At 38.9% G+C, this 25,676-nt stretch overlaps 4 protein-coding genes across 8 annotated transcripts; 1 reads left to right on the top strand and 3 right to left on the bottom strand.

Annotated features, from left to right (window-relative positions):
- Window positions 1-365: 365 nt before the first annotated feature.
- LOC137957097 (early nodulin-like protein 6) lies at window positions 366-1,199 on the bottom strand. Its single transcript, XM_068804808.1, has 2 exons — window positions 998-1,199; window positions 366-895 (listed from the first exon to the last, which is right to left on the bottom strand). Exons 1-2 carry the CDS (start codon window positions 1,197-1,199, stop codon window positions 456-458), a joined length of 642 nt encoding a protein of 213 aa, XP_068660909.1. The 3' UTR covers window positions 366-455.
- A 560-nt stretch (window positions 1,200-1,759) lies between these two features.
- On the bottom strand, window positions 1,760-5,266 carry LOC137956182 (kinesin-like protein KIN-14O). Its single transcript, XM_068803557.1, has 10 exons — window positions 4,797-5,266; window positions 4,626-4,709; window positions 4,391-4,552; window positions 4,189-4,295; window positions 3,896-4,080; window positions 3,611-3,775; window positions 3,259-3,462; window positions 3,117-3,154; window positions 2,733-2,860; window positions 1,760-2,644 (listed from the first exon to the last, which is right to left on the bottom strand). Exons 1-10 carry the CDS (start codon window positions 4,972-4,974, stop codon window positions 2,021-2,023), a joined length of 1,875 nt encoding a protein of 624 aa, XP_068659658.1. The 5' UTR covers window positions 4,975-5,266; the 3' UTR covers window positions 1,760-2,020.
- A 1,772-nt stretch (window positions 5,267-7,038) lies between these two features.
- On the top strand, window positions 7,039-11,831 carry LOC137956528 (protein MAEA homolog). Its single transcript, XM_068804063.1, has 7 exons — window positions 7,039-7,681; window positions 7,856-8,050; window positions 9,640-9,762; window positions 10,488-10,673; window positions 10,815-10,948; window positions 11,110-11,296; window positions 11,381-11,831. The coding sequence occupies exons 1-7, from the start codon at window positions 7,400-7,402 to the stop codon at window positions 11,480-11,482; spliced, it is 1,209 nt and encodes a 402-aa protein (XP_068660164.1). The 5' UTR covers window positions 7,039-7,399; the 3' UTR covers window positions 11,483-11,831.
- A 2,656-nt stretch (window positions 11,832-14,487) lies between these two features.
- LOC137956287 (uncharacterized) lies at window positions 14,488-24,352 on the bottom strand. Of its 5 annotated transcripts, none has more exons than XM_068803714.1 (7): window positions 23,457-24,352; window positions 22,231-22,405; window positions 21,862-22,061; window positions 18,029-18,136; window positions 16,212-17,941; window positions 15,725-15,797; window positions 14,488-15,075 (listed from the first exon to the last, which is right to left on the bottom strand). In XM_068803714.1, the coding sequence occupies exons 2-7, from the start codon at window positions 22,337-22,339 to the stop codon at window positions 14,935-14,937; spliced, it is 2,361 nt and encodes a 786-aa protein (XP_068659815.1). In that variant the 5' UTR covers window positions 22,340-22,405; window positions 23,457-24,352; the 3' UTR covers window positions 14,488-14,934. The 5 variants fall into 5 exon arrangements, with proteins under 5 accessions (XP_068659815.1, XP_068659816.1, XP_068659818.1 ...); XM_068803715.1 differs by lacking the exon at window positions 23,457-24,352 and adding an exon at window positions 22,728-22,798; XM_068803717.1 differs by lacking the exons at window positions 22,231-22,405; window positions 23,457-24,352 and adding an exon at window positions 18,348-18,447 and having other exon boundaries at window positions 21,862-21,920.
- Between the last annotated feature and the right edge of the window lie 1,324 nt (window positions 24,353-25,676).

Genomic DNA, 25,676 nt, shown 5'->3' with positions numbered 1-25,676 from the left:
AAATCTGCGTTGCCATCTTGAGCAACGGCGCCACGAGGGCTGCTAGTCCCACCTTGCCCAAGATCGTATTTAAAATGGATGTCCACTATAATTACTAATATCAGGCATCTCTACATACAGATACGAAGAAGGCAATTTTCTGATCTGGATCGGTTTCATGTTGCTTTCATGGCTTGGCATATGAAGAATTCAAGTTTAACAGACGAGCTCCAAATACGAAAGAGAGAAGGTAGCAAGTTCATACGATTACGTCCTTCATAGAAGGAGTATGCACGGAACAACCGAATCTCACAATCTGATATGTGAATTTATGAGACAATTGAAGTAACATATAATAGAAAACAGAAGCACTGAATAATCCTCGTATAAAACATAATCTAATGAAACGTAACAGGTACATACAGTAAATAAATCGGAAGAAGGGTGGAGAAAGATTGAATCTGCTTCTGATCTGTTCAAACAATCATGCCGACGAGAGCTATCAAAACGGAAGCGACACCGAAGGTCAGTTTAGTGCTCGAACTAGTTGTCTGACTCGCCCCACCTTTATCGTCTTCTCCGCCTTTCCCATCATCTTGACTACCTCCACCTCCTGATGGTGGCCCAGATTCTCCGTCCGCGTTGGGTGGTGGCGAGGTAACCACTACGCCTCCCGAAGAGGGTGCGGGGGAAGCTTCTGGGCTCGAGGGCTCCGTTTGTCCCATGACTTGTACAATCAACTTCTGGCCGGCCTGGCAGTGGCCGGAGGTTCCGCTGATGAAGTAAAAGAAGCCATAGTGATCAAACACGAAGATTGTATTCCCATCTTGGTACGTCGACTCTGGGTCGGACGTATCACATTTCTCGTAGTCTTCGGATTCCACTACCAGCACTGAATCGTTACTGTATTTGAAATCTAAAGGGAAAGGAAAACAGAATAAACAGAAAGAAGAGACCGTTTAAGTAATAAAAGAAAATCCTACATAACTAGGATCACCGAGAGAAGTAGAGAGCTTACACAGAGAATCTCCAACTTGGAATCTGTTCTTGACAGCCCATTCATTGTAGGTTTCAGCCTCGTTTCCACTGGGTTCGATCCAGCCTTCGGAGCCACCGACGGCAAACTGGCGAGCAGAAGTGCCAAGCGCTGCTATGGGGATGACCAAGCCGCAGCATATGAAGAGGAATTCGCAGATGCGGGCAGCAGAGGAAGAAGCCATTGAAGGAACAATCGAACAAATCAACAAAATTTCAAACAGAAAACACTGGAACACGGGTCAAAGACTTCTGCTTGGAGATTGCAGGGTGATTTTGAATGGGGAGAGAGGTGGGAAGGCAAATCGACATTTAATAAGGGTTGGGTGAACAAGTTGGCGAGTGAACTTGGGAGAGTGGGCGAGTGGGAGAGTGGGAGGGATATGAATGAAGGCAGTTAGATGAAGTTGAGGGCAGCTAACCGCCTTAGTTGGTCCAAACCCAGGAGCGGAAACGATCTCAGTTGAACTGGTCAAAGATCAGCTCTGCAAGAGTGGGGCTTTCGAGCCTAAAGAAAGACCTAAAATTGTTCCTTTTGCTTTTGCTGCTCAATGCAACTGCAGACCAGCAAATTACATTGCAGAACGAGAATAACCAACATGAACAAGCTAAGAAAAGAAGGCTTTCTGTCAATACAAAACACTAAATCTCATTACACGGTAAACAATATACCAAATTTTTACTGTTAATGAATTGTCCATTTTCAAGACATTTCAACCACTGTTGATTTGAGTTGATCAGAAAAAAAATGAAAATGAAAAACTACAATATAATCCAACAAATCCAACGATTTTCAGAAACCCGAAACAAGCACCCTTCATACACAGATGAAGGCACACTTCTCCTTGTATGTACCCTCATTACAAACTTCCAACACATAAGTTACAAAGAATCAATGTTATGAAAGAAAGAAGAAGCTAAATCTAAACAAAAAATTTCACAATTGGTTGAGTTATTGAATGTATGATCAAACTTCACAAATCGAAATTTGGTAATGTATTCACCTTCAGGTCAAATCAGACATTCGTCGTCGGTGTCGACCCAACATAACTCTCATATCAGGATGAGATGTGGTGACCCTCTTGTTTCGAGGTATAGAGGATAGATTTGAATTGTTGTCTAAACTGTTGCAGATGGGGTTTTCATTTTGCAAAGAATTTGCTTCTCCATGTCTAGATTTCTTTGGCTCAAACAGTGCAGGCTTAGCCTTTGAACTTCGTAAACTTGCTTTGGAATAATTACCTGAGAGGCTCATGGACTGGGAAACAAACCGTTCATGCGATCTTCTTGGTCCTGGTCTTAACAATCTCATTCCACTAATTTCCCCTTCTGGGTTTTGCCTTGATCGACTTGAGGTTGTGGATGACATAAAGCGAGGAACAGAACGTGACCTAGTAGCTTGAACCACATTTTCAGGCACTCTAGGGCTCTCAAACACTTCTTGGTGCAATATTTGGGGACTATTAGGGGATTCTGGAAGCTGGTAAGCCATGGAGAATAGTTTCATCTTCTTCTGTAAGAGACATTCACTTAATTTCAATTGTTCCCGCACCTTCCGGTATTCTTCTTCAGCATCCATCATCTGTTGATCAAGATCAGCAATTCTCTTTTCCCTCAGCCTCTTCATGTCCTGAAAAAGAACAAATAAAATGAACATGATAACTAGGAGTTCGAACGCTATTAACTTAAATGTTTTAGTTGAACAGCAACCGGCTTGCCTCAGAAAGTTCTTTATTGGACTCAATTGCCCGTGATCTTTCAGCAAAGTTCAGAGAACAAATCGTCTCTCCAACATCTTCTTCGGTGGAGCTAATATGAACAAGCATTAAAGCCTTAGATCCATCACCTAAAATCAAAAGTTAAGAAGCTTTAATTCTTAAGTCTTTTTCTTTTTTTCCTGGTAGTAAAGAGAGAACAAAGAAATAGGAAAACAAAAAGGCTTTGGTTTAACTAGATTCGTGAGACCAGCATATCATAATCATAATTATTGTGAGAGACATGCACGCATACTTATAGAAAGTCAAAACTACAAATTCAAGAGCAAATTAGCTGCATGCGCCAATTTTTCTTGTCATTACATGAACTAAAAACTCAGGTATTACCTAGGGAATCCCTGAGTATTTGAGTTAGCTTGCTATTCCTGCATATAGGGAAGCAAGCACCAATCAAATATGAGCATATATGACAACCCAAGTTAACAAAAGATAAAAGAACTTGTTAAACCAACAAAAACTGAGGATGTGCCTGTAAGGAACATGATTACGCTTTCGTTTAAGAGCTGCAATAACATCCGCAAGAGCTGAAAGAGACAGATTTATGGCTTTTCCTTCTTCCATAGTCTGCCCAGTTGCTCCCGTCTTCAACAGTCGTTCACTCCCTCCAAGATCCACCATCCATAATTTGCTTGGTTCCACTCTGCCTTCTCCGGAGATGGTAATTCTAGTTAAGCTAATTGGACGACACAACGTGAACAAAAGGCAAATCAAAAGGTGAAAAATCCATGAGATGAAAAGAGAAAGAAGTTTTGGACACTGATAATTCAAAATGCAAAAAATCCTTTGAAATGAAAGGAACAAGTTCTGGGACTTGAACCCACCAATGAGATCTGCTAGAGGCCTCATTAACATTTGTCCATGATGTGGCACGAGCACGCCTGCCTTTGCAATACCACCGGTTTGCTTGTGCAAAATCAGAAACTACCACATCTGTGAGTCTTTCAATTTCAACAGAGCCATTTGAACTTGTTTGGACATTGAGAGCACTATCAAAGACAATGAAATAGGAATAAGCAGTCTACCCGGAAAAAATGCGTGTGAAGCTTCTAAAGCAAAATAGCCGATCAGTGGAAAGATCCATGCACAAGTAAACAAGCTCAGCTTACCTTTTAGAGATGGGGCCAATTGTTCGACCTGGAGGTCTCGATGCCAGCAGATCTCTAAGATTACCCATGTATACCTCCAACATGCTAATTGAAAAAGTAAGAGGAACCGACTTAGCCTTAGCTGCTTGATGAAAGAGTTCTTCTAGTGCTCGAGGAACAATACCTAAATGATCGCCTGCCCCTTCCTAGTAATAACCAAGGCAAGAGTGGTTGAATGTAGTGAATAAGAAAACTTTCAATCTTTGATACTGGAAAAAGATGCAATGACCAACAAATTACAAGTTCTTACTGACCATTGTAAAAGTTTTGCCAGTGCCTGTTTGACCATAAGCAAAAATACAAACATTGTGCCCGTCAAGTGCAGATCTAAGGATTGGTTGAACCTCCAAGAAAACATCTTCTACAAAATCCTCAAGGCGAGAAAAATCTCTTATTACTCTGAATCAACAAAATAAAGAAAAATTAGAACATTTAAGAGCATTGACCAATACTAACCCTGTGTTGTCTCTTGAGGAAAGACCTTGTCAACAGTAAATTCTTTCTTGCAGCCAATAGATCTAACGAAGATTTTTTCGGAAGAAATAGAAATGGCCAGATGCGTTCTTCTTCTGTCGGTAAATAGAAGAGGCCGAACCCGACAGAAGACTCTTATGCTCCCTGGAAGAAAAAAAATCGCACTTAAGATGTTGCGCAGATTTCGAACAGTTAGGCAAAAAGCCAGATCCGTCACCTTTAATGTCGAGTAGCTTGTTGAGAGCTTCTCTTCGTTTTTGGTCCAAAGATCTAAGCTTCGATGTCAATTCTGCAATTTCACCTACAATACAGAACCTAAGTGAGACAGATATCATAATTCCCAAACTGAACAGAGGAACCCAGCTAACTATTTGAAGCAGAATATTGCCTTGGAGGTGCGAGATTGCTTCCTCGAATCCTTGCTTTTCATGCTCCGGAACCAATTTTACATCAGTACAAGACGACGAGTCAACCAATTCGGAAACATTTTCCGCCCTATCAAACGAATTAGAGTTCAAGCCGAGATGTGAGCACAATGTGTCTCCCACGGGAATTTCTCCAAACATCTTCAGTAAGAACTACCAAAAATTTTGAATTCTAGAAAGCGCTTCCCCCCCCGCCAAGAGAAACACAAGCAAGACGATGAAAACACCGAACTACCGTACAGTTCAAGAAACCCAGATTCGGGGGAACAGGAAAGATCCAAAGTGAGCTTCCCAAATAATAGTAGTTGATCAAAGACACCTCTTGCGCTCTACTCAGACCAGTACATCAATACCGAAAAAGGTAGACCCTTGAGTAACCAGCTAAAAATACACGTTTAAACGAGGAAAGGATCCAAGCATCAAGGAGCTCGAACAAGTTCTCTTGCAGGAAGTGGAAACAGGATCAACCTTTCCATCCAATAAATACATATTCAACAGCACAATAAATAACTGAAAAAAGGGACGTCCGACTCGTAACAATATTCTAAGTTTCCATTAACAGTGAAGCTAAAGTCAGACAGAGACAGCACAGAGTGAAAAGTAAGTGAATTACCAGGACAGTGTAAGTCAGGGTAAGAGTACAGTGACAGAAACACCAAAGAATGGAACAGATATGCACGTCAATCATATTAAATGAAGCTGCAAGCAAGAAAACAAGAAATTTTCGAACCAACAGCAACAAAACACTGTCGAGAATCCAAGAAATCTCACCAAACCCTAGAATGAAAAATATACAACTAGAAGAAATTCCATGACTCTGGATCAAACTCCATTCATCGATTCCAATAACAGAATCCCAAGATCTCAACACATTTAAAAAAATCAAAAAAATCCTTAAATCCATTTTATCTAATAAAGTAATTTTTTATTGATTTTATTTTTTTTAAAGTCTCCTTGCTTCAGATGCGCGTTATCCGACAATGCCCTCCCGTTAAAATAGCTGGAAAAGGACAGTACCAGACCTGGAAAAGGTTCATGGTTCAGAAGAGGAGCGTCGTAGGGCAAAATAGGGATCGTGTGGATCTTTTTACTCGTATTTGTATTGGAAGTGGCCATAGGACACAGTGATTCTTAGCGTTAAAGCCAATCTTACTCCAATCTGGCAGTGACAATTGGTTCATGGAACCTGAGGCCTTCCATCGTCTCCCTGAATAACTCGTTCGACCGCCATGACTAGAGGTAAAACTTGGGGGTAGACTCACCTGGGAAGAGAGTCACCTATTCTTACCTTAAAAGAGAGTTTTAAAGGGAACATTGCTTTACTCGAACTCGAAGCTGATTCGAAGGCGCCGCTAGACTGGAGTTTCGGTTTAGGACAGTTAGACACACGTGACGTGGATGCCCAAGATTCCAGATTCGAAATTTTCATGTTTTCCACGGTGGGCCCAATTAAGAAGAAAGGGTTTTGGATAAAAAGTTGGATGACCGCACTCACTAGTGGAAGCAGCATATTGTGGGCCATAGTGCATCGTTTCTTTTCGTTAAGATCACGATGGATGGGGCCCATTGACGCGCCTAAGGTTTGAAAGTCGAAATCCCTTACGTAGGCCCAGTGGGAGACACTGTGGTACGAGTTGGAAAACAAGGCTTGACGTTTGAAATTCGCGCCGGCGTGGCAGAGAAACGGGAAAGGATTCGGATTGTTTAATCGGGTGCGACGTTGGTATTGGTGTTAACTTATTCATAAATTTGTTCAATTTATATATAATAATATAATAATATAATATTATTGGCATAGATGGACTAAGTCCATAAGAAAGGCCCATTTTAGAATAATAATAAATAAATTCTTTTTTTTTGTTCAAATGGAATAAAAAAATTAAAAACATTTTTTTAACTTTAATTTGTTTTAGCACCTCGCCACAAAAGACATAGGTACTTAACTCAGGATCACAACACCACACCCACCTTCACGAGCTGATATCCAGATAGTCCACTCTAGTTTCTGTTAGGTTACCCCCTCCGTGTAAGACTCTTTAAGTGTTACTCAGGATTTTTTGATGTAGTATCACTCTGATACCAAATATTAAGCACCTAAACCAATATACCCAAATGCTGACGAATAACACGATTTTCTTCTAAGTGATATAAATTCCTGTTAAAATTTTCTTTTGGTGCACTTCCTTTTGCTCACTGCCACTGATTTCTTCCTACTCGGGGACCCGAAACTCGGGTAGAGAGCAAGGAACATTTATTCACTGTTTGAAAAGCAATATCTAGCTGGTATCCCGCACGATAAGTCCGGTCGCTTTTGCTCATTGGAGGAGTTGAGGGAAACCGACGGATTGGTAGATTGTCGACGGCAAATTGACTGAAGAATCTGAGCCGCCGGCGAGGGCTAAGCCGTCTCTTTTCGGTTACCTCGTTTGACATCTTCCGTATCCAGAACGGCGAGGGAGTGGAACTATCGAACAACACGATCCGTTGTTGCGTGGTGGCGAATCGAATTAATCTCGACTTTGTCTAGGTTTTTGCTTTTGTGGCATAAAAGGGGCCCCTGTGGCGCATGGAAATGGAGTCCTCGCTGCAAAACGTGGAGCCTGGATCGGTGGGCCCGACCACGGTTGCACTCACTCTGGTAGATTCTCTGAAGCTGGAGCATCAATTGTTGAGAGTTCCTTTCGAGCATTTGAAGAAATCGATGAGGGCTAACCACCGAATTGTGGAGAAAGAGATGACCGCTGTCATATCCAGCGTCACCGAAGCTGCTGAACGAGATATGTCCAAAGAAGAGGCAGTGAGTCACCTAACGTCTCTCGTCTCCAGGCTCCAGGGCCTCAAGAGGAAGGTAGTATATACCTCCCACTTGCCCCATTCTATCAGATTTCTTTTTCTATTCGTTCTCTATTTTCTTACTCCTGTTCATGTAAATGATCCTGCACAGCTTCCTATCTGCCCCCGCTCTGAGGACGGGAAGCTGTTTTAGTTTTACCTTGACCCTATTTCTGTTCTGACTTGTCAGCTTGAAGAAGGTAGCAGGGCTGAGCATTTGCAAGCACAGAGGTGTCGGACCAGGCTGGATCACCTTGAGGCTGTGGACATTGAAAGTTACTCCGCGTGGAGTAACACAAGGGTCAAACGGATTCTTGTGGATTACATGCTGCGTTTGTCATATTATGATACTGCAATGAAGCTTGCAGAGAGCAGCAATATACAGGTAATGTCTCTCTTTCAGCATTATTACTCGATGAATTCATCCTGACGTATACCTTTTTATTTTATTTTTTCTTTTTCATGTTCCCATCTGGATGGGAGCAATTCTCCAATGAATCTTTATTTTCTGCTATTTCCCTCAATTGATGAACAAACCCAACGATGTCTTACAATTTATTGATGAAAGTATTTATATTGTTACCATTCTGCTGTGCTAACCTTGTTGTACAACTTGAATAGATAATATCTCTTCTACGAATAGATAAAATGCATTTATAAAATAGGTAAGCATTTATAAAATGCATGTATGGACGAATACATAATATCTCTTCTTCTTGAATGTGCATTGCCATTAACATCAGGGTGCTTTTAGAAATGATAACATATCAAATTTAGGATTTTCTTTACCTACAAATATCTTGAGGAGAAATGGTACTTTTTGTTTTTTGAAGTTATGAGATTTTAATAACAATGACTGAAGCCAAATAATTGTAATACAACAGCTAAAGAAAAAATAAACCGTTGGGGATGAATTCCAGCTATACAATGTACTGAATGATAAATATGAGTATATTTAGCAGTGAGCTCCTTGATTAAATCACCAGTACCAGAGAACATGTTCTAATGTTTGCAAGGGGACTCGTTTTCTTAAGAGGACCAACTAATCACCATTTTGGAATCACCTTCCACTTCAAGAAGGCCAGCAAGACAAGACTTGAAAATTCTCCAGCTGTGGAGTCACGTTTGGAGCTCAAGCGCCGAGTTGAATCTGAAATGCTGGGAAGCCCCGAGTAAGGGGGCACAACTGAAGCCCCGAGTAAGGGATGATCATAGATCCTTCATGACTCTGATAAACTCAGTCATAACCCATAGGACCAGGATTTCCAAAGGAGGACAAGTCGAACTTCAGCATAATTGAAGACCAGGGGATGGAGGTAAAATGTCAGTGGTGTGAGAGGCCGGGGACAGAGCCTCCATTCTGGCCTTGTAAACTCCTTGATGAGGCAAATCCAGCTAACAATTGAGTGGCTTTATCAACCACCATTTCAAGACTGCTAGGCTAAACAGATGCTCGACATGATACAACAATTCCTTGGCAGGGTTATGGTGAAGCGAGGCTGAGTGAAGTCCAAGAAGTTTAGGAGAGGGCAAAGATGAAGCCTAAATCAGGAATAGGTATAGTTATAGTGAATCATAATGTAATCAATAGATTCATCCTTGGCAAGGTGAGATTGCTGAGGTTGGAGCCTCTTCTTCTTTGGTTATAAAATAGGACGAAATTTGGGTATTGTGAATCATATTTCTTCCTGCTCCTCTAATATTTATCTGAATGATTGCAAAATGATGACAGATTTGAATTATATTGTGGACATTCCTTTTAGTGTCAATGGCTTTTTAGTTTTTCTTATAGATATATATATATATATATATATAGATTTTTTTTTTTGCTGGTACAATTGTTTATAGAACATCTCTCTCTACAACATTTCCTTCTTTTTCTTAAGGCATCTCAGACAACATTATTTTGGATATTTCTTCTCATTTTTTGTTGCCTCTTATTTCTAAAGTGCTAAGTCAATCTTTGTATATCAGGATGTTGTGGACATCGATGTTTTCCTTGATGCAAAAAATGTTATTGATGCTCTGCAACACAAGGAAGTTGCTCCTGCCCTAGCTTGGTGTGCAGAAAACAAGTCTAGATTGAAGAAATCTAAGGTGAATTCATAATTCAAAGCTTTGATGTACCATCACTTTCAAACTAATAAAAATCAAAGTAAGATTATGGAAGATTAGTGCAATTTTGATCGGAAAATTCAAGCTGGTGAGGGAAAGGGTTTGGTGAGTGCAGACATTGTAGCTCTGCTACTCGAGTGAAAGAGGCCATTGGATCGGGGGTTGAGCTGCAGTGGACCACACCTAGTCTACGTTGGCAATAACAAAGAAAGTGAGCACACATAATTGATGCATCGTGATTCATGTCTTTGCTAAGTCGTAGCCAGTAAGGTGCTGATGGCAAAGGAAGCACATGGTTGATGAGGTTTTATTTTGCATCACCAGTTTATTTCAGAGTGAATGTGGGCAGGGGGAGGTGGTCAATGAGGATGTTGAAGAAAACTAAAGAAAATGATAGGTCTGCGAGCTTAAACATTACTTCGAGGCTAGATTTATTGTTGGGCAAGCAACACAAAACTGAAGGTTTGGCTAACAAACTGAAGGTTGTTTTTTCATCCTTCAAATAAAGGACAGGATGTCAAACTAGGATGAGATTTCTTGGGTACAATGCATCACTCTGGAAACTGAAATAGTGGGTTTGCCGACTGATGGTTTGAATTTATCACCAGTACCTTACTCTTTTTTAAATGTTTACTGTTTGAGAGAGTTTATTTCCTTTCATAAATAAATATGCATATATCTTTTGCTGACATCTACTTTTTTCACAGAGTAAGTTTGAATTCCAATTGAGGCTTCAGGAGTTCATTGAACTGGTACGAGCTGATAACAACCTTCGAGCTATTACATATGCTAGGAAGTATCTAGCTCCATGGGGAGCTACTCATATGAAAGAATTGCAGCGCGTAATGGCAACCCTGGCCTTCAAGAGCAATACTGAATGTGAAACTTACAAGGTTATAATATATCATTTTCTAGATTTTTTACAGTCTTATTTTCTATGTTTTTTACAGGCTCATATTGGATTTCATCATATTTCATTCATTGGGGAAAATGATTAGAATGATGATCCTGGATGTTTTCACTCGTCAATTCAGGTACTGTTTGAAGCAAAGCAGTGGAACTTCCTTGTTGAACAGTTCAAACAGGAGTTCTGCAAGCTCTATGGCATGACTCTCAAGCCCTTACTGAATATTTTCTTGCAAGCTGGATTATCAGCACTTAAGACTCCGTATCCCAAACTTTGAGAACAGTCCTAAAAATTATCTTGCTTTATCATTTGTATTTTCTTCTTCTAGTTGCATTAGTCACATCAAGCTATCAGCTTGAATTGCCATTTAACCAATTGTTTCTTCTTTTCCTTAACATAAACCTTGTTGAATAACATGTAAGATTCTGTTATGAAGATGATTGCACCAAAGAAGATCCATTATCACAGGAGAATTTCCGCAAGTTGGCACAGCCATTGCCATTCTCAAAGCAGCATCATTCAAAGCTCGTTTGCTACATAACTAAAGAGCTCATGGATACTGAGAATCCACCTCTTGTATTACCCAATGGGTATGTGTACAGCACCAAGGTCAGTTAGATCCAAGAACTCTTTTTTTTTTCAGTTGATTTATCAGTTAGCTGAAAGATCTGGATGCTATGGAGAAACTCGCAGGCTCTTGAAGAGATGGCCCAGAAAAACGACGGTAAAGTAACCTGCCCGAGGACAGGTTTGGTTTGCAACTTCTCTGACCTTGTGAAGGCATTCGTTTCTTAATCCACAACGCAGAGATCAAGTCATATTTCTCCATTCAGGTGTGTCATAATATCCTTTCTGAAGTTATCATGTATTTTAGCTACCTTCATCTGTGTTCTCCCTGTGATTGTGTATTCAGACATTCATCATGTTGCCTTGTAATTAGGAGAGATGGTTTCTACAGGCTTGGCTTGCTTATGTACACAATTCCTTCCCCTAATAAAGCTAAGCCGTTTGAAATTCATGGCTTGTTAGACTACTGGACGAATCTGAGGATCGTCTGCAGCATAAGTTCCAACACATCCCATTTCAGAAATGGGTTTCTCACATAATATTAAGAATAAACATCTTTTTATTATTTGAGAAACTCAAAAATGAAAGACAGTACACACTTACAATTATGGTCAGTTTACAAGAATGTTATTCACTCCATTGAAATTTTAATAATGCCATTTCATCTTTTTATTATTAAAAATTATTCAAATAAAATCAAGATTAGTGCATGGATAAATGTGAAATAAAAATATTTTTTAAGTCTTTAAGTTCAAATCTGATGGTTAAATTAAAATTAGGTTCATTTTCCTTTGATCTTAAGTATCTATCTTAAGTAAACTAAGTTTTTAATTGGCATGTTTAGAAAATTTTAGAATTTATGTTCATGTGGAATTAAAATAAATTTAGTCTTTAAGTGAACTCAGAGTGAGCTGTGTTGCCTTAAATGTTCCTAGAGTATTCTAATTCTACTTTGTCCCAAATTTTCTTAGTTGATTTACATGATGCAACTAAATACATTACTTTATCATGGCATTGTCATTCACTTTAGCAATATCTTTCTCATCCCAATCACTTAAAGATTAATAATTTGTTTGTCATTCACTCTTCATAATGGGAGATGAGGTCCACCTTATATGGATTCCCACATGTCTTAACTCTCAAACTAAATTATAGCCTTTATTTTATATTCCTAGTATTGATATTGGGTCCCATCAAACACGAGAGGGATAACGGGGTCATGGCGCTCCTAATATGGACTCCTAATAGAAGGGGGTTTACTGTGTTTTTAATCCTAATTTTAGGATCTTTTATACTCAACATCGGACCAAACTTTCTTATTACACTTTCTCTAGTGATCACTTAGGGGGGGTTAGTCCAAAATGAAGCAGAGATGAATTACGTGCGCATTACTCCGTTCATTCGATTAGGTTGTTAGTCCAAAATGATCTTATCTTCATTTAAATCACGCCAAGTAATCTTCTCAGGGGGAGAATCGTGTTTCATACCTATTTTGCAAATCATCTACATGAATCGCATGAGAGTCGTGTTTCTCCCTCTCCTGAACAAAAAAATTTCGCTCATTCCACTCTGTTCTCTCCCGCTCTGGGCTTCCTCTCTCGAAAAAATTCTCTTGCTCAGTTTTGCTCCCTTCTCGGCCTTCCTCCCCTAAATTTTTTTTTCCCTCTATCTTCTCCCTCTCTGCTTCCCTCTCGGTGTACCGTCAGAGCCTCGCTTTCGTAGTCGTTGCTTGTTGGCCCACTGTTGTCTCCCGCCATTATCGGCACGATGAGGAAGACGACGCATCAGGGCGTCGTGAGGAAGACAACATTGGTTTAATTTTTCCTAAGTTAGGAAAAATTAAACCTGTGTCATAACTTCATTATATTTATTTTGTAAAATAATTCATATTTTTTATATATAAAATAATTATTTTATTTATTCAGTATATTCATTTTTTAATTACTGTATTAAATTAATGATTTAATAGTCATAATTAAAATATTGTTAAAATAACATTTGATAAATTGTTTTGGTTTAATTATCCCATTACTATAATTAATTAAACCAATGGTTTCAAATTTTGTGGAAATATATTATTAATTAATAATTTTTAAAAATATATATTATGTTATTGATAAAAAAATTATTTTTTTATTTTTTTATTATTGTATTAAATTAGGTAATATAATATAGTATTTCATTAATTAATTTATTAATATATTTTAATACTACACATTAAATTACTTATAAATATAGTAACCATGTTTATTTTGATTAATTATCCGTTTAGGTACAAAAAGTTACTCATTCTCTAATTTATATCATATTTTTTATTTTGAGGCACTAACACTTAAATCTGTTTTCCAATACACTTGAACTTATCTATACTAACAACCAAGGATGAGTTAAAGTTGAATCAATTCATTTAAGATGAATTGAAATCTTCACTTCATTTCAAATTCATTGTAGACTAACCTCCCCTTAGGTTCAATAAAGAACAAACTAAGAGGGGTAAAAAAGTTTATTTTTTTGGTTAAGTTTTTATTCCTTTTTTAATTTTTCTCTTTAATCTTGAATGCATTTAAAATACTAAGTGCAATTTAATGTGCAAAATTAGTTTCACCATAAAAGGACCAGATACAAACATTCAAACTACAAAGAATGTACAAAGTTTTTATAATGGTTCACAATCATTTTTTTTATTGCTAATCCACAATATCACTCACATAGGGACTTACACCACTCAATTAACCATAACATCCAACTTACAAAGCTCGCATTTAAATATGAATACAACAACAAATTAAATTATCTTACTTATAGAAAGAGATTTTCTAGTAGCTAATTAGGCAACCCTACTTGGACTTAAATAAGGATTTGTAGTAGAAACTCACTAGAGCACATCAGGCTTAAATCCAAATATGGGATTTTTAGTATTGCTTACCTACACAAGGACTTATGTATCTTCACAGCCTTTCCCTCATGAATACTCTAGCTAACTAAGCAACTGCTTAGTCCACAATGACCACATGGGCTTCTTAATTAAGTTGAAATGAGAGTGATATAACCTTACCAAGGCTTGACCAAACTACTTACACTTTTAAGTATTTTATCCAGGCTGCTGTTTTTTTCTTGAGATGAATTGAAGTATGTTCTCATCATTTTTCAGTTCAAAGCGGCTAAATATATAAAATAAAATAAAATCAGACAGAAAGAAACAGAAAAGGTTCATTCAAAAGTGATATGCTTTCTCTAGAAAATTTTAATATACATCAATAAATAAGGCAATAAAAATGGTGAAGACAGTTAACCTTCAACTCTATAAAAAAAAAGATATGGAAGAAAGAATATATGAACTTTTTTTTTTTTTTTTTTTTTTAGAAGAGAGAAGCCTTTGTCATCACAAAGAGAGGAGACCCAGGCTGACTTCAAACAGATCTAATGACAAGGCCATGCTACGGAATTTGTACTATTATTTGCTTAACTACATGCATTTTACAAATATAAACAGGTTTGATGGTATTTTCAGATCACATGAGGGAGTCATTCTTGCCTCCTATTCTGGCCCTCTGGGTACTCTGCATTTCAAAAATTTCAAGCTCTTAGGTACCAACTTCTTATCTTTAAAAAATCCCTCAGTGGAGAGAGAGCCCAGCATGGTCATTGCTTTTGAAAGAGAGAGAAAAAGCATATAATTTTTAACACTTTTTTCGAATGTTCCTCCACTTATCTTTAAGATCAACTGGTGTTCGAGTGTTATGAAATACGTGGCTGCCATATTCCAAAATCTTCATCCATGGAAAAACTTTTCTCCCTGCTGAATATTTCTGAACTCCTTCCTGCAAGTGCAAGAATATCAAATGATGGTTATATCAGTTTTGAAGTAGCTGACCTGATGCTAAAAAAAAAAAAAGAAGAATTCCAGACCCAAGCATAAACCTAAACTCAGCTTAGCAGCAACTCTAGAAAACGCAAGTATCCACAAATTTCAAGACAGGCAGGAATCCCCAAATTACAAGTGTACACATGGAACGAGTAAAATGACAATAAATGCCATTGATTGGTCCAATAAACTAAGATTTACAGCCAAAAAGGTGAAGGTAAAACACAAGGGTTGAGGTTTTATAAATTTTATTTGCTTAAAGCACAAGACCCCAAGGGAGGGGCCATGATAAGTGTCAGAATTGAAGATTGAAGGGGAGAGAGAGAATGACAGAGGAAAGGAGAACGAAAAGAGGCTCAGATTTGAGCTCGACCCCACTTCTCTATTAAATTAAGTATTTATTACAATGACTAAAATGCCCTTCTATATACTTAACCACTTCACTCATTATATCTCCCATACTACATATCCAAAATACATGGAACTTAAACCACTAACATAATAAAATATGCAGAACAAGATAACACAGAAATATAAATCATATGCTGAAATGAAATGACCAAAATACCCTTGAGCAGATTTTCTCATAATAAGAAAGCAGGTACCTTTAGCATGTTTTCCTCCTCAGCACTCCAAAGGAGTTTGCTCCTCCTTGCAGGTGGCAGTTGTGGTTTTGTACTGCAAAACGAATTACAAAAAGAGCCATCAGAACAATCATTGGCAGCCCTAAACTTTGCTCTTTATCCAAAACAGTAACAATCCCCACATCCCCCCCCCAATCAAGAGTAATAAATATGATCATTACTGTATAAGTTTGATTCTTCTTCTTTATTATTTAATGAAATCATCAATATTTAAACAAAGAAAGAATGATGATTTTTTTTCTTTAAATGTTGAATGGCTTTATTGCTAAAGAGTAACGAGTAATGAATTTGACCAGCAGACAATGGAAACTAGTAACAAGGACACAAGGACACATAATTTACTGAGAGAATGAGAAATGCCATAAAATTCAAGCTTCTAAGTCAAACTACTTAGACCAAACTTGTTTCTTCAATGTTGTATGTCTGGGTTATCAGAACGGCTACTTACAGTTGCCTTGCTCGAGCTCGGCGTTTGATGCCATAGTTGGAATCTTCTTCTTCATTTCCACTTCTGGTAACCTCCATTTTTACATTCAACAAGGTGGAAGGGTCTTGTGCTTCTACTTTTCTCTGTCTTTTCTTCCTTGTACATCTCATACCAGCCACAATGGTCTTTTCTGCATTTGTTTCATTGACTTTGTTATGGTTAGCACCTTCACCAAGCATCCCATCTTCTATAACACTGCTGTGCTGGTGGCTGTCAGCTATTTCTACCTTTCCTCTTCCATCTTTGAATGGGACAATGAGCTCAGCATCACTGATTGGAGATATCCCAGTATGCCCAGAAGGTACAGCTTCACAAAAATGCTCCAATGTTCTGGCAGATTGATCTTCATCTTTGACTTCTTTGTAAATTGAATCTCCTTTTGATGTTTCATGTCTATCACTAGTTAAAAGCATACTTGCTTCATCACAGTTCAGCCTTTCTGCTTCCCTACAGGGAGATTTTTCACAGCCATATCCTATACCCTCGGTCACTCCCATTAGTAAGTGATTGTCACTAGTCTTCCTACCAGTTTGGCCACTTTTACAATGGGAAACTTCATGTGGTTTGCTGACAGGACTGTTTTTCCCACTGCATCCATCCACCAAATCTCTACCAATGAAATCCGATAATGCTCTCCTTGACAGTGCAACTTTTTTCTTGGCTCTTCTATACACAGCATTTGCCCGTGTATAAGAACAAAAAGGGCAGTAAAATTTTCCAGACTTATCAAAACTACCAGATGAGCCCAAGCAACTCTCATGAATCGCCAAGTCACATCCACTAGAACAACAGGTCAGTAACTCACCTCCACCCTCACATTTTATGCAAAGCCTTTGCTTTTGGGAACAAAAAAATCTTTGCTTCTCAGCGATCACTAAATGATCATCTGAATTGAAATCAGTACCTTTATCAGACAACCAATCATTGCTGCTCATTTCTGGCACAACATCCTTGGATTCATCAATACAAAATTCTTTGGGCCTCCCTGTGGGGAAGGCAGTACCAGCCCCATCAGCAGGCACATCCTTAGGCACTTCCACCCTCTTACCAGAAGGCTGAACATCAGGACTCTGATTACGTAACTGGATATTTTCTTCAGTATTATAGCTGTTAATTACATTAGTGTTCTGCAGTGATGCTGCTTCAGCAAGTCTTATAAGTCCATTCACAGTGCCACGGATATTTGTGTGAAAACTCCATTTGGAAGAGTGGGACTTGGGATCAGCAGTTCCAACATGAAGCCTCAAAGCAGGTTCATCCTCGGTTGAACTGACAGTATAAATTCTGAGGCTTTCTAAGGAATGGGCTTCGTCTTCCTCAGCAGAGCCACAAATTTCCCTCAAGAATGAGGAAGAAGGCTGTGCAGCAGAACTCTGGTTTGGCAGTTGGATGTTAACATCATTTCTGGCTTCCTCATGTTCAGAAAATTTCTGTCGAAACAATTCTTCTCTTCTGGTTAAGATCTCATTTGTATTTTCAGGGAGGCCTGCTGGTAATCTCAGTTCTGATGACCGAAACACCATGGAGGTGTTGTTGATTTTATGCCTCCCTGCTATTTTATCATTGTTCTCATGCCTGGCAAGGCTCTTACTTTGGTCCAAACAACGATGCTCATCTTCTTTAGCACAGTCGGCTATGTCCTTCACATAAGGGACAGATGGATGATTGCCTTCATGGAAGGTATCTATCAGCTGTGCATGAAATACCATTTCTGAGCTAAGAAAACAGAGCAGAGGGGACAAACTCTTATTAATGTTAAATCACAAAATTTCCTGTACCAGGTCTAACGCAAAAGCAGGCAAGTTAGCTCTCTTATGGTGAATGAACCGCTCCACTTCATATTTCAACTCTGATCCATGTCTTCCCAGACAAAAGGCTGTTGCCACCTGGTGGAAGATGAGGATAGTGTCAGATTATTGTTGAACCTCCTCATCTGAAAACCCAAAACAAGTCTATAGGAAGATTTTAGCACCTAGTAAATGCACCAAAAAACAACAAGGTCTAGAAATTAGTACACTGGTCTTGATTCACCAAAGCTAAATAATGAGATAACAATTTTATTAATAGAAGAAAAATAGAGAAAGCAGAGAGCTTAACTAGAGCATCGATGGCAAGGTTGAGGCATTCAAACATCTGGTCTCCATGGCAAAGGCTTTGTTTTCTGTTTCCACGCTGGAGGACATCCATGTTTGGGCCTCTACACCAGATGATAAACTAAAGATGAAAAACTTACAATGAATTCTTATTGTAGCTCTGAAGGGTAAGCAGTGGTTGACGGATGGGGAATTTCCCATCCATGATAGTTAAGGGAGGATCTCCTGGTGATTTTTCTTAAGGACAATAAGAATAGAGATTTCAATAAGGGGCCCACAAGGGGCAAAAGGTACAAAGGAGGGATGAAACACAAGTACAAGGAGAAACAAAGAAGCTAAGCAAATGGAACTACAGGATAGCCAAAGGAAAACCAAAATACAGACTGAAAATCATAGAGGAAGTGCCAAAAACAAGTTGCTAGCAGCTAGTTCCCTCCCTAGCCAAACGATCGGCCACCTCATTGGCACTCAGCAAAACTAGGGGTGTACAAAGATCCAGAGAATCGACTCGGATTCAGATTTGAAATTAAGAACCTGTGAGACCTTAATCAGATATCCGATTAGGTGTCTGATTTTATGCCAAAGCAGAATTGGAATCAAGATATCCAGATCCAAAATCATTATCGTTTCGCCATTGAAGATTTTTATTCCCCCCAACTTACCTTTTGAAGTTTTCACATGAATATAAAAGGTAAAAGTTGACGAGTTTTTTAATTCCCTCTTTCAACCTAGGTACTATGTCATGAACATATGGATTAGCAACTATTGCAGTTTTCATTTAATCTTTTAGCAGGTTTCTTGATCATTTTGACTTCTTCCTCTCTTACTTCTCATCTCCCATCTGAGCTTTCTCAAGGTAAGTTGTTCCTCTTTCTCTGGCCCCCACTCTCTCAGCACCTTTTTCTCTAAGCCTCTCCCTTGGCTCCTTTCTATCAATCCTTCTCTCTGTTTCTCTCCGTGACCCAGCCACTTTCTCTAATTTGTCTTTTGCACTGTCTATATCAAACTATTTCACTCTCACACAATGTTTCTTTTCTTCCTTTTCCCCCTTAACTTTTGTATTTCTCTCTGCCCTCTTCTCTCTCTTCTCAGTACCAATTTCTTCCTTTTACTAACTATTGATCTACTTTGTTTCCATGTTAGAGGAAGATTAAGCTTCTATGTATTAGATAATTATGTATTTCAAGTTTTTTTATTATTCTTTTGAAACATCTTCACTATTTATAATCGGAACTCCAAACTTATCCAACTGAACCGAACTCAGAAATATGGCTTCAAATGATTTGTCACATATTTGGATATCAGATATTCATATATGAAACAGACCAGATATTGAATTGCAATATCCAGAGCAAATCCTGCCCATTTACAACCCTATGCTGAACATGTGCTAATGGATGGATCTGGATCTACTGATGTCCTCGATCTCATCGGTGTACTCCATGAACTGACAAGGTGGGGCCTTCTTGCCTAAGACCCAAGAGATGACCACTTGAGAGTCACCTTCAACAACTAAATTGGTCCCAAATATCTCAAAATAAAGCTTGAAGCCCAATTGGAGAGCTCTAAACTCAGCCACTGTGGACTCACACTGCCTAAAGGGCACAGAGTACACAAAGAGAACCATACAACCTGCAGGTCCCAGGATTCCCCCTGGATCTACCATCAACATTTCGTTTGAACCAACCTACAAGAGGAGGGGCCCACGCAGTTGGCTGGACAATGCAATGCAGAGCCAAGTGGATGATTGATCATGAATTCCATCTAATTACTAAGCTAGGAAAGTGGATGGGTCTTTTAATTTGCTTGCCCAGAAAAGAATGTCATGCATTATTTTTTCAATGATTCCTCCCAGGGATAATTGTTTACCTTCAAAAAAATCTGTTGTTACGTTTATTCCACACACTGAAGGAGACGACAACAATGGTGAGGCCCCGAAAAGCCTTTCCAGTTTTGCTCCATGGCACAAACAGAGAGCTTTTTGCCATGATAACTTCAAGGATCTCTTTAAGGGTACCACTGGCTTTTGATTGGAGCTTCAAGGGTATGCTTGGCTGATTGATGAGAAATTTCCCATCTGTGGTAGCTAAGGTTTTTTCAGGTTTCTCCAAATAGCTGATTCTGCTAACTCCCAGAGCACTTTTTTGGAAGATTTAGAACTTTTTAAGGCTTCCTTCATTGGCCCACTGATAGTCAAGGGCAACTCAGCAAATACCATTGACCGTTAAGCAAGAAGGCCTCCTGCTCCTTCTATATGTTTTTATGAGATCAAGGATATTAGATCTTGCTTTATCCCACACACAAAAGAAGCCAATCATGAGGTTGATTTCATGGCAAAGGTGTGACTTTCCAGGCAAACTTGCTGGTAGGAACACTCTCCCTCGTCACGTCTAATCACCGCTAGTGCCCTTGAATCTTTTGTCCATCCCTCATTCACTAACTCACACACTCTCCCTCTATGTCACATTCAACTACAAATCATCCACATACAGTTCTTTGATTTCCAAATACCATGGATGTGAATTAATTCTATTTGTCTCAGCAAAGATAACTGTGGAGTTTATCTTTTCTCATTGCAAACTGATATCATCAATATTGACTTTTTTTATTCATAAAATAAACCTGTCATTTAAAATGAAATAAACTAAAGAGAATGTCATGTTGGTCTGTACAGTTGCATCCTGTTTCTACCTTTATCAAAAAAATTGGCACAATATACAGACCTCCTGTTACCTGTTTTGGTGTTTGGCCAGCATTTAAAGTGAGTAGGTTGTGAATGATTTACATGGGCTTTGCAGTCCCTTGCATATGAAACCAGTGTAGGCAATACAAAATCATAGTTGGTGCTTGACATCAGAGGATCACCATTTTGTTACAGAGAAATTTGCATTTTTCTTTAACCACCATCCCATTGTTGTATCCATTTAGGTTGGATTGGTGCCTGTGTATTACATTTAACAATACATAGGCATTTCAATCCATCATTTCCTGAGTCTCCCCTAAATATATTGTCATGCTTATACAAGCAGTAGTATGGCAATGAAATGTTAGTAACCCCTCCATCAATGCCTCAATGAAGGTCATACAAATCTCAGAGACGAAATTCATGACAACCAATCTCATTGACATCTGGGAAGCCAAAATACAATCTAAGAATACTATTTCCCAACTTCAGAAATCAATAACACAATAACATAATTACCAATAACATCATGATTAGAACTAGAAAATTCAAATTTTCAAAGGTCATACAAATCTCAGAGACGAAATTCATGACAACCAATCTCATTGACATCTGGGAAGCCAAAATACAATCTAAGAATACTATTTCCCAACTTCAGAAATCAATAACACAATAACATAATTACCAATAACATCATGATTAGAACTAAAAAATTCAAATTTTCAAAAAGTCCATCACCACAACCAGAACTAGAAGAAGCGTACCAATTATTGTGAAAATGAAATACCATCAGGGAAACTCCAATACCCAACACTGGAAAAAAAACAAAAACTACCTTTATCAGCACATCTTCACTTTGTGCACAAATGTCAATAGCCAAACTTGAGCCTGACGAGGAAGGTGCATAAATTGCTAACTTATTAATTGAATTTACGAAATTTGAATCCAACCATTCCTCTAAAAGTTTCAAGGAAGCTCTCTCCCGAGCGTTTCTGTACAAATCATTCATAATGTCTGGAGCGCTTGACAATACAGCTGCAACAGACATAAGTGAGAATAAACCTGGAACTAACCTAATATATTAAAAAAAATGCAAAAGAAGAAGTATAAGAAAGATTGAGGAGAATGAATGCTTGAAGGTTTAAAGAAAGATGATACATTTTCTTCTCCTCAAAATAACTGATATTCTTTACCACCTCAATACCTTGAAGGACATCAGTATCAGTTGGTTTGAAGTCCGCAAGTGCTTCAATAACCCATGCCCACGGAAGAATGGAAGAAGAGGCCATTGAAGGATAAGAGGTTGATTTCATTATAAAAAAATAAAAAAAGGTAGGTAAATGAAATACAGTGACTAGTGTGGTTACTCTTGTTCACTCCTGCAAAAGAGAAGATATAAAAGGCTTAGTTAATGCCCATAATTGAAAATATATCTCACAGAAAAAAACTTGGAAATAGATTTCCTTGGTGTAAAATGCTAGGAAACTGATAATCAGTGGCTTGATAGGAAAGTGCCTGGAAAATGTATAATGTTTCCCCAGTGGCAGATAACATATTTTACTAGAAAATTCTTACAGATACAAAAAGATCTTGATTAAATCTCAAAGATACCACAAAAGAATTTGATTAAACCTCAAAATAGGTTCCCTGCAATCTCAATACATACCAGAAACAGAAAAGATAAAATAAAAGATGTAGTACCTGTTAACAATGAACTTTTAATAAGTAATAGGTCGCTTCTCAAAAATGAACTTTCAAAGGTAATAGGTCTCTCTGAGACCAAAAGAAAATAAATTGAAAGATTAAACCTGAATTTCCATCAGTACAGCAGTGGTTTGGAGAAACAAATATGAAATCTGGTCGTAGAAATAGAGATGCAGAAAAAAATTGGATGTATATTAGTGCCTTTGCTCTGATACCATGAAATAAAATCCAACAAAAAGAAGAGATTAATGATAGACAACAGAAAGAAATAAGGAGAAATCAGAAGATAAAGGGAAGAAGTGAAAGAAAAGAGAAGAAGAAAGGAGAAAAAGGAAACACAGAAGTCCGTCCAGCAAAGCTAACGAGAATGCCTTTCGTAGCAGTTAATGGGTAAGACAAAATGTGAATTATTTCTACGAGTCCACAGCTAAACACCTGAGATGAAATAAAATCTTCTACAGCTCTCAAACGAGTGAGAAAGCAGCAATAACCTTGATTTCGATATGAGTTACGATGAAACAAAAAATACGAGAAGACGCAGCAATGCCCTTAATTTTGGATAAAGGTCAAAATGAAACAAAAAATAAGAAAAAAATGAAAAATGTTAAGAACTACCAATTTTCTCTTTGGCGAAACAACCATGTTGTACCCAAACATCAGACACCAATATATAGAGAAGCGAAAATGAATAATAGAAGATGAAGAAAATTGGAAGGAATCGGTAACCTTTGATGTCATTTGGTAGAGGGATCTGTAAGGGGATGCGGAGTAGTAACGTCAACACCATCGGCAGGTTTCGGTTTTTTTTGTTCTGGCCGGCAGTAACAGAGTGTTTTTTCGTTTTATTTTTTAACCTAAAGAAACGGATAATCGCAGGAGCAACCCATAATTACCCTCTTCTGCCAGCCAACTGCACTCGATCAGTCACAGGTAAAACCATTTTATCGGCTTTCCACGTGGCAGCCATGTTAAAATAGGCCTTTCCCGTCGGCTTCCCCTCCGGTCCGCCCTTTCACGGTCGGATTCCCCTTTCCCTATTCCGACCTCCCACTCCCGCCTCCTCGTCGTGCTTCATTGTTTTTTTCTTTTTCGTAATCTCGGAGTGGAGGGAGGTGAGAGACGGTCCCTCCTCCCTCTAGCATGGGTCCGAACCCAGATCGCGTCCACGGCTAATCTCAATGCATTTCACCACCCACCTTCTCGATCTCCGACAGTGCTGTATTTGTTGCACGAAAAATTCGGATCATATGACTGAACCAGAACTTTTTTATACATTATTGAGTGGTTTTATGAGAAATCTATCAAACGAGGCAGCTTTTAACTCATCAAGATCGGCTAGGTGTAAAACCAAGACTAGTTATATCAGTTACACTGGTTATTGTGAGAACAGAACCTATGGAAGTGTTTACTTCCCGAATTGTAACAATCAAGTCCCTTTGATTCGGCATCTCGACTTGGTCGCCACTAGGAGTTGCTTCTCCGTCATCGCTATCAAATAGTTGAGGGAGGGGGGCGTCTTCTCTCCCTTCGCCGTCGGCAGGAGGGGAGGAGGAGATTATTCCATCTTCTCTCGCCTGAGTTGCCTCGATTCTCTGGCCACTCTCTGCCCATGAAAAGCGGCTAGATTTACCCAAACTAAAATCCGATTCGTCCCAATAAAAAATCCATTGGATCCCCATTAAGAACCCCATACGCCTTATGAAAATACAAATTAGTTGTATGAAAAGTATGTTATATATTAGAAATGTGTTGCCATAAAAATTAATTAAAAATTATCATCGTATGTTGTATTATTCACAATTTTATATGAATATCAGAAGAACACAATGATGAAGACATTCAAGAAAACAAACCTATAGAAGGTATTTGATGTGATACAGAGTTTGAACAATAACAAGAAAAAATTGAAGGTGATTTGAAGGAAGAAATTAACTAGGATACAGTCTTAACATCAAGGAAGAGAAGGAGAAATGAAACCAAGACAACATCTCCGGCATTAAAATGAAAGCCAGGACAATTACTTCCATTATCATCCATTAAACTTTGTCGAGTGAAGTAAACGGTCTACAGGCTCTACACCGCGTAAATGTATTTAACCATCTCCGGCATTTGAAAGCCAGGATCTTCTTTCTTCTTAACTGTACATAATACTGGTAGAGAAATTCGCCGTTCAAAAGAAACTACAGGAGGAGAAATAAAACCCACGATGAAATTGATCAATCCTCAGTTTTTTTTCCGGAGAGAATGGCAAGGTCTCGGCAGCTCTGATGGAAGAGGTTAAGATCGTCCAGAGCTAGAAAACAGCAGGCCGAACGGACGAAGAACAGATAGCATGAGGCCGACCACACACCAGACGGCAGGAAGTGAAGATATTGATGCGAGCGAAGGCCACAACCGACAGCACGGTCTTCTTCACCTTACTGATCGACTGCTTCACCTTACCCACGACACCCGGACGTCGATGCTCGAAGGACAAATTGTAGCTACGGAGGAAAATCTGCCGTTTCCTTGCTTGCTCCTGTTTGTAGGAGTGAGACCCGCCGCGTGTTTTGAAAGATGGCTTGTATGAACCCGTTCCGGTTCCGCTCCCGTTACCAGACCTCGACGGAGTTCTCCGGACACTCTTTCTGGGTTGCCATCCGTAAGCATCGACTTGCTCCAAAAGAAGGTAATAATCGTTCCGGCGGCGACGACTGAGAGATATATCAGTGGCCATGCCTGCGTAAAATTAGTGTGAGCTGGTCGTGGAATATTGGAGCTGCCGGAGAAGAAGAGGGAGAGAGGGGTTATATGGGAAGGGCAAGGGCAAGGAATGTAAGTCCAGGTCAAGAGCTTTGCCTTCTGGGAAAGATCGTCGTGTTTGACCCACCATGGCGGCTGGCGAGTGCTGACTTCATTCAACACGAGATGCATGAAGATCCCCATCTTTGGCCTCGTATGCTCGTC

This window comes from Aristolochia californica, unplaced genomic scaffold, assembly GCF_029961685.1.
Source record: "Aristolochia californica isolate CCGP_79_NKW_82.1479 unplaced genomic scaffold, dmAriCali1.0.hap1 SCAF_2, whole genome shotgun sequence".
NCBI lineage: Eukaryota > Viridiplantae > Streptophyta > Magnoliopsida > Piperales > Aristolochiaceae > Aristolochia > Aristolochia californica.
This window is presented reverse-complemented; position numbering and strand designations above follow the sequence as displayed.

What these genes read in the sequence shown, in the direction of transcription:
- LOC137957097 (XM_068804808.1), bottom strand. Translation starts at nt 1,199, where the DNA reads ATGGCTTCTTCCTCTGCTGCCCGCATCTGCGAATTCCTCTTCATATGC. An exon ending in CCAAGTTGGAGATTCTCTGT is followed by an intron (nt 896 to 997) that starts GTAAGCTCTCTA and finishes CTTTCCCTTTAG; the next exon opens with ATTTCAAATACAGTAACGAT.
- LOC137956182 (XM_068803557.1), bottom strand. Translation starts at nt 4,974, where the DNA reads ATGTTTGGAGAAATTCCCGTGGGAGACACATTGTGCTCACATCTCGGC. An exon ending in GCCTCTAGCAGATCTCATTG is followed by an intron (nt 3,463 to 3,610) that starts GTGGGTTCAAGT and finishes TCGTCCAATTAG; the next exon opens with CTTAACTAGAATTACCATCT. An exon ending in AATACTCAGGGATTCCCTAG is followed by an intron (nt 2,861 to 3,116) that starts GTAATACCTGAG and finishes TTTTGATTTTAG; the next exon opens with GTGATGGATCTAAGGCTTTA.
- LOC137956528 (XM_068804063.1), top strand. Translation starts at nt 7,400, where the DNA reads ATGGAAATGGAGTCCTCGCTGCAAAACGTGGAGCCTGGATCGGTGGGC. An exon ending in CTGAATGTGAAACTTACAAG is followed by an intron (nt 10,674 to 10,814) that starts GTTATAATATAT and finishes TCGTCAATTCAG; the next exon opens with GTACTGTTTGAAGCAAAGCA. An exon ending in GGTATGTGTACAGCACCAAG is followed by an intron (nt 11,297 to 11,380) that starts GTCAGTTAGATC and finishes AGAAACTCGCAG; the next exon opens with GCTCTTGAAGAGATGGCCCA.
- LOC137956287 (XM_068803714.1), bottom strand. Translation starts at nt 22,339, where the DNA reads ATGAAATCAACCTCTTATCCTTCAATGGCCTCTTCTTCCATTCTTCCG. An exon ending in CTGCTTTTGCGTTAGACCTG is followed by an intron (nt 17,942 to 18,028) that starts GTACAGGAAATT and finishes TTTCATGCACAG; the next exon opens with CTGATAGATACCTTCCATGA. An exon ending in AGGAGGAAAACATGCTAAAG is followed by an intron (nt 15,076 to 15,724) that starts GTACCTGCTTTC and finishes TTGCACTTGCAG; the next exon opens with GAAGGAGTTCAGAAATATTC.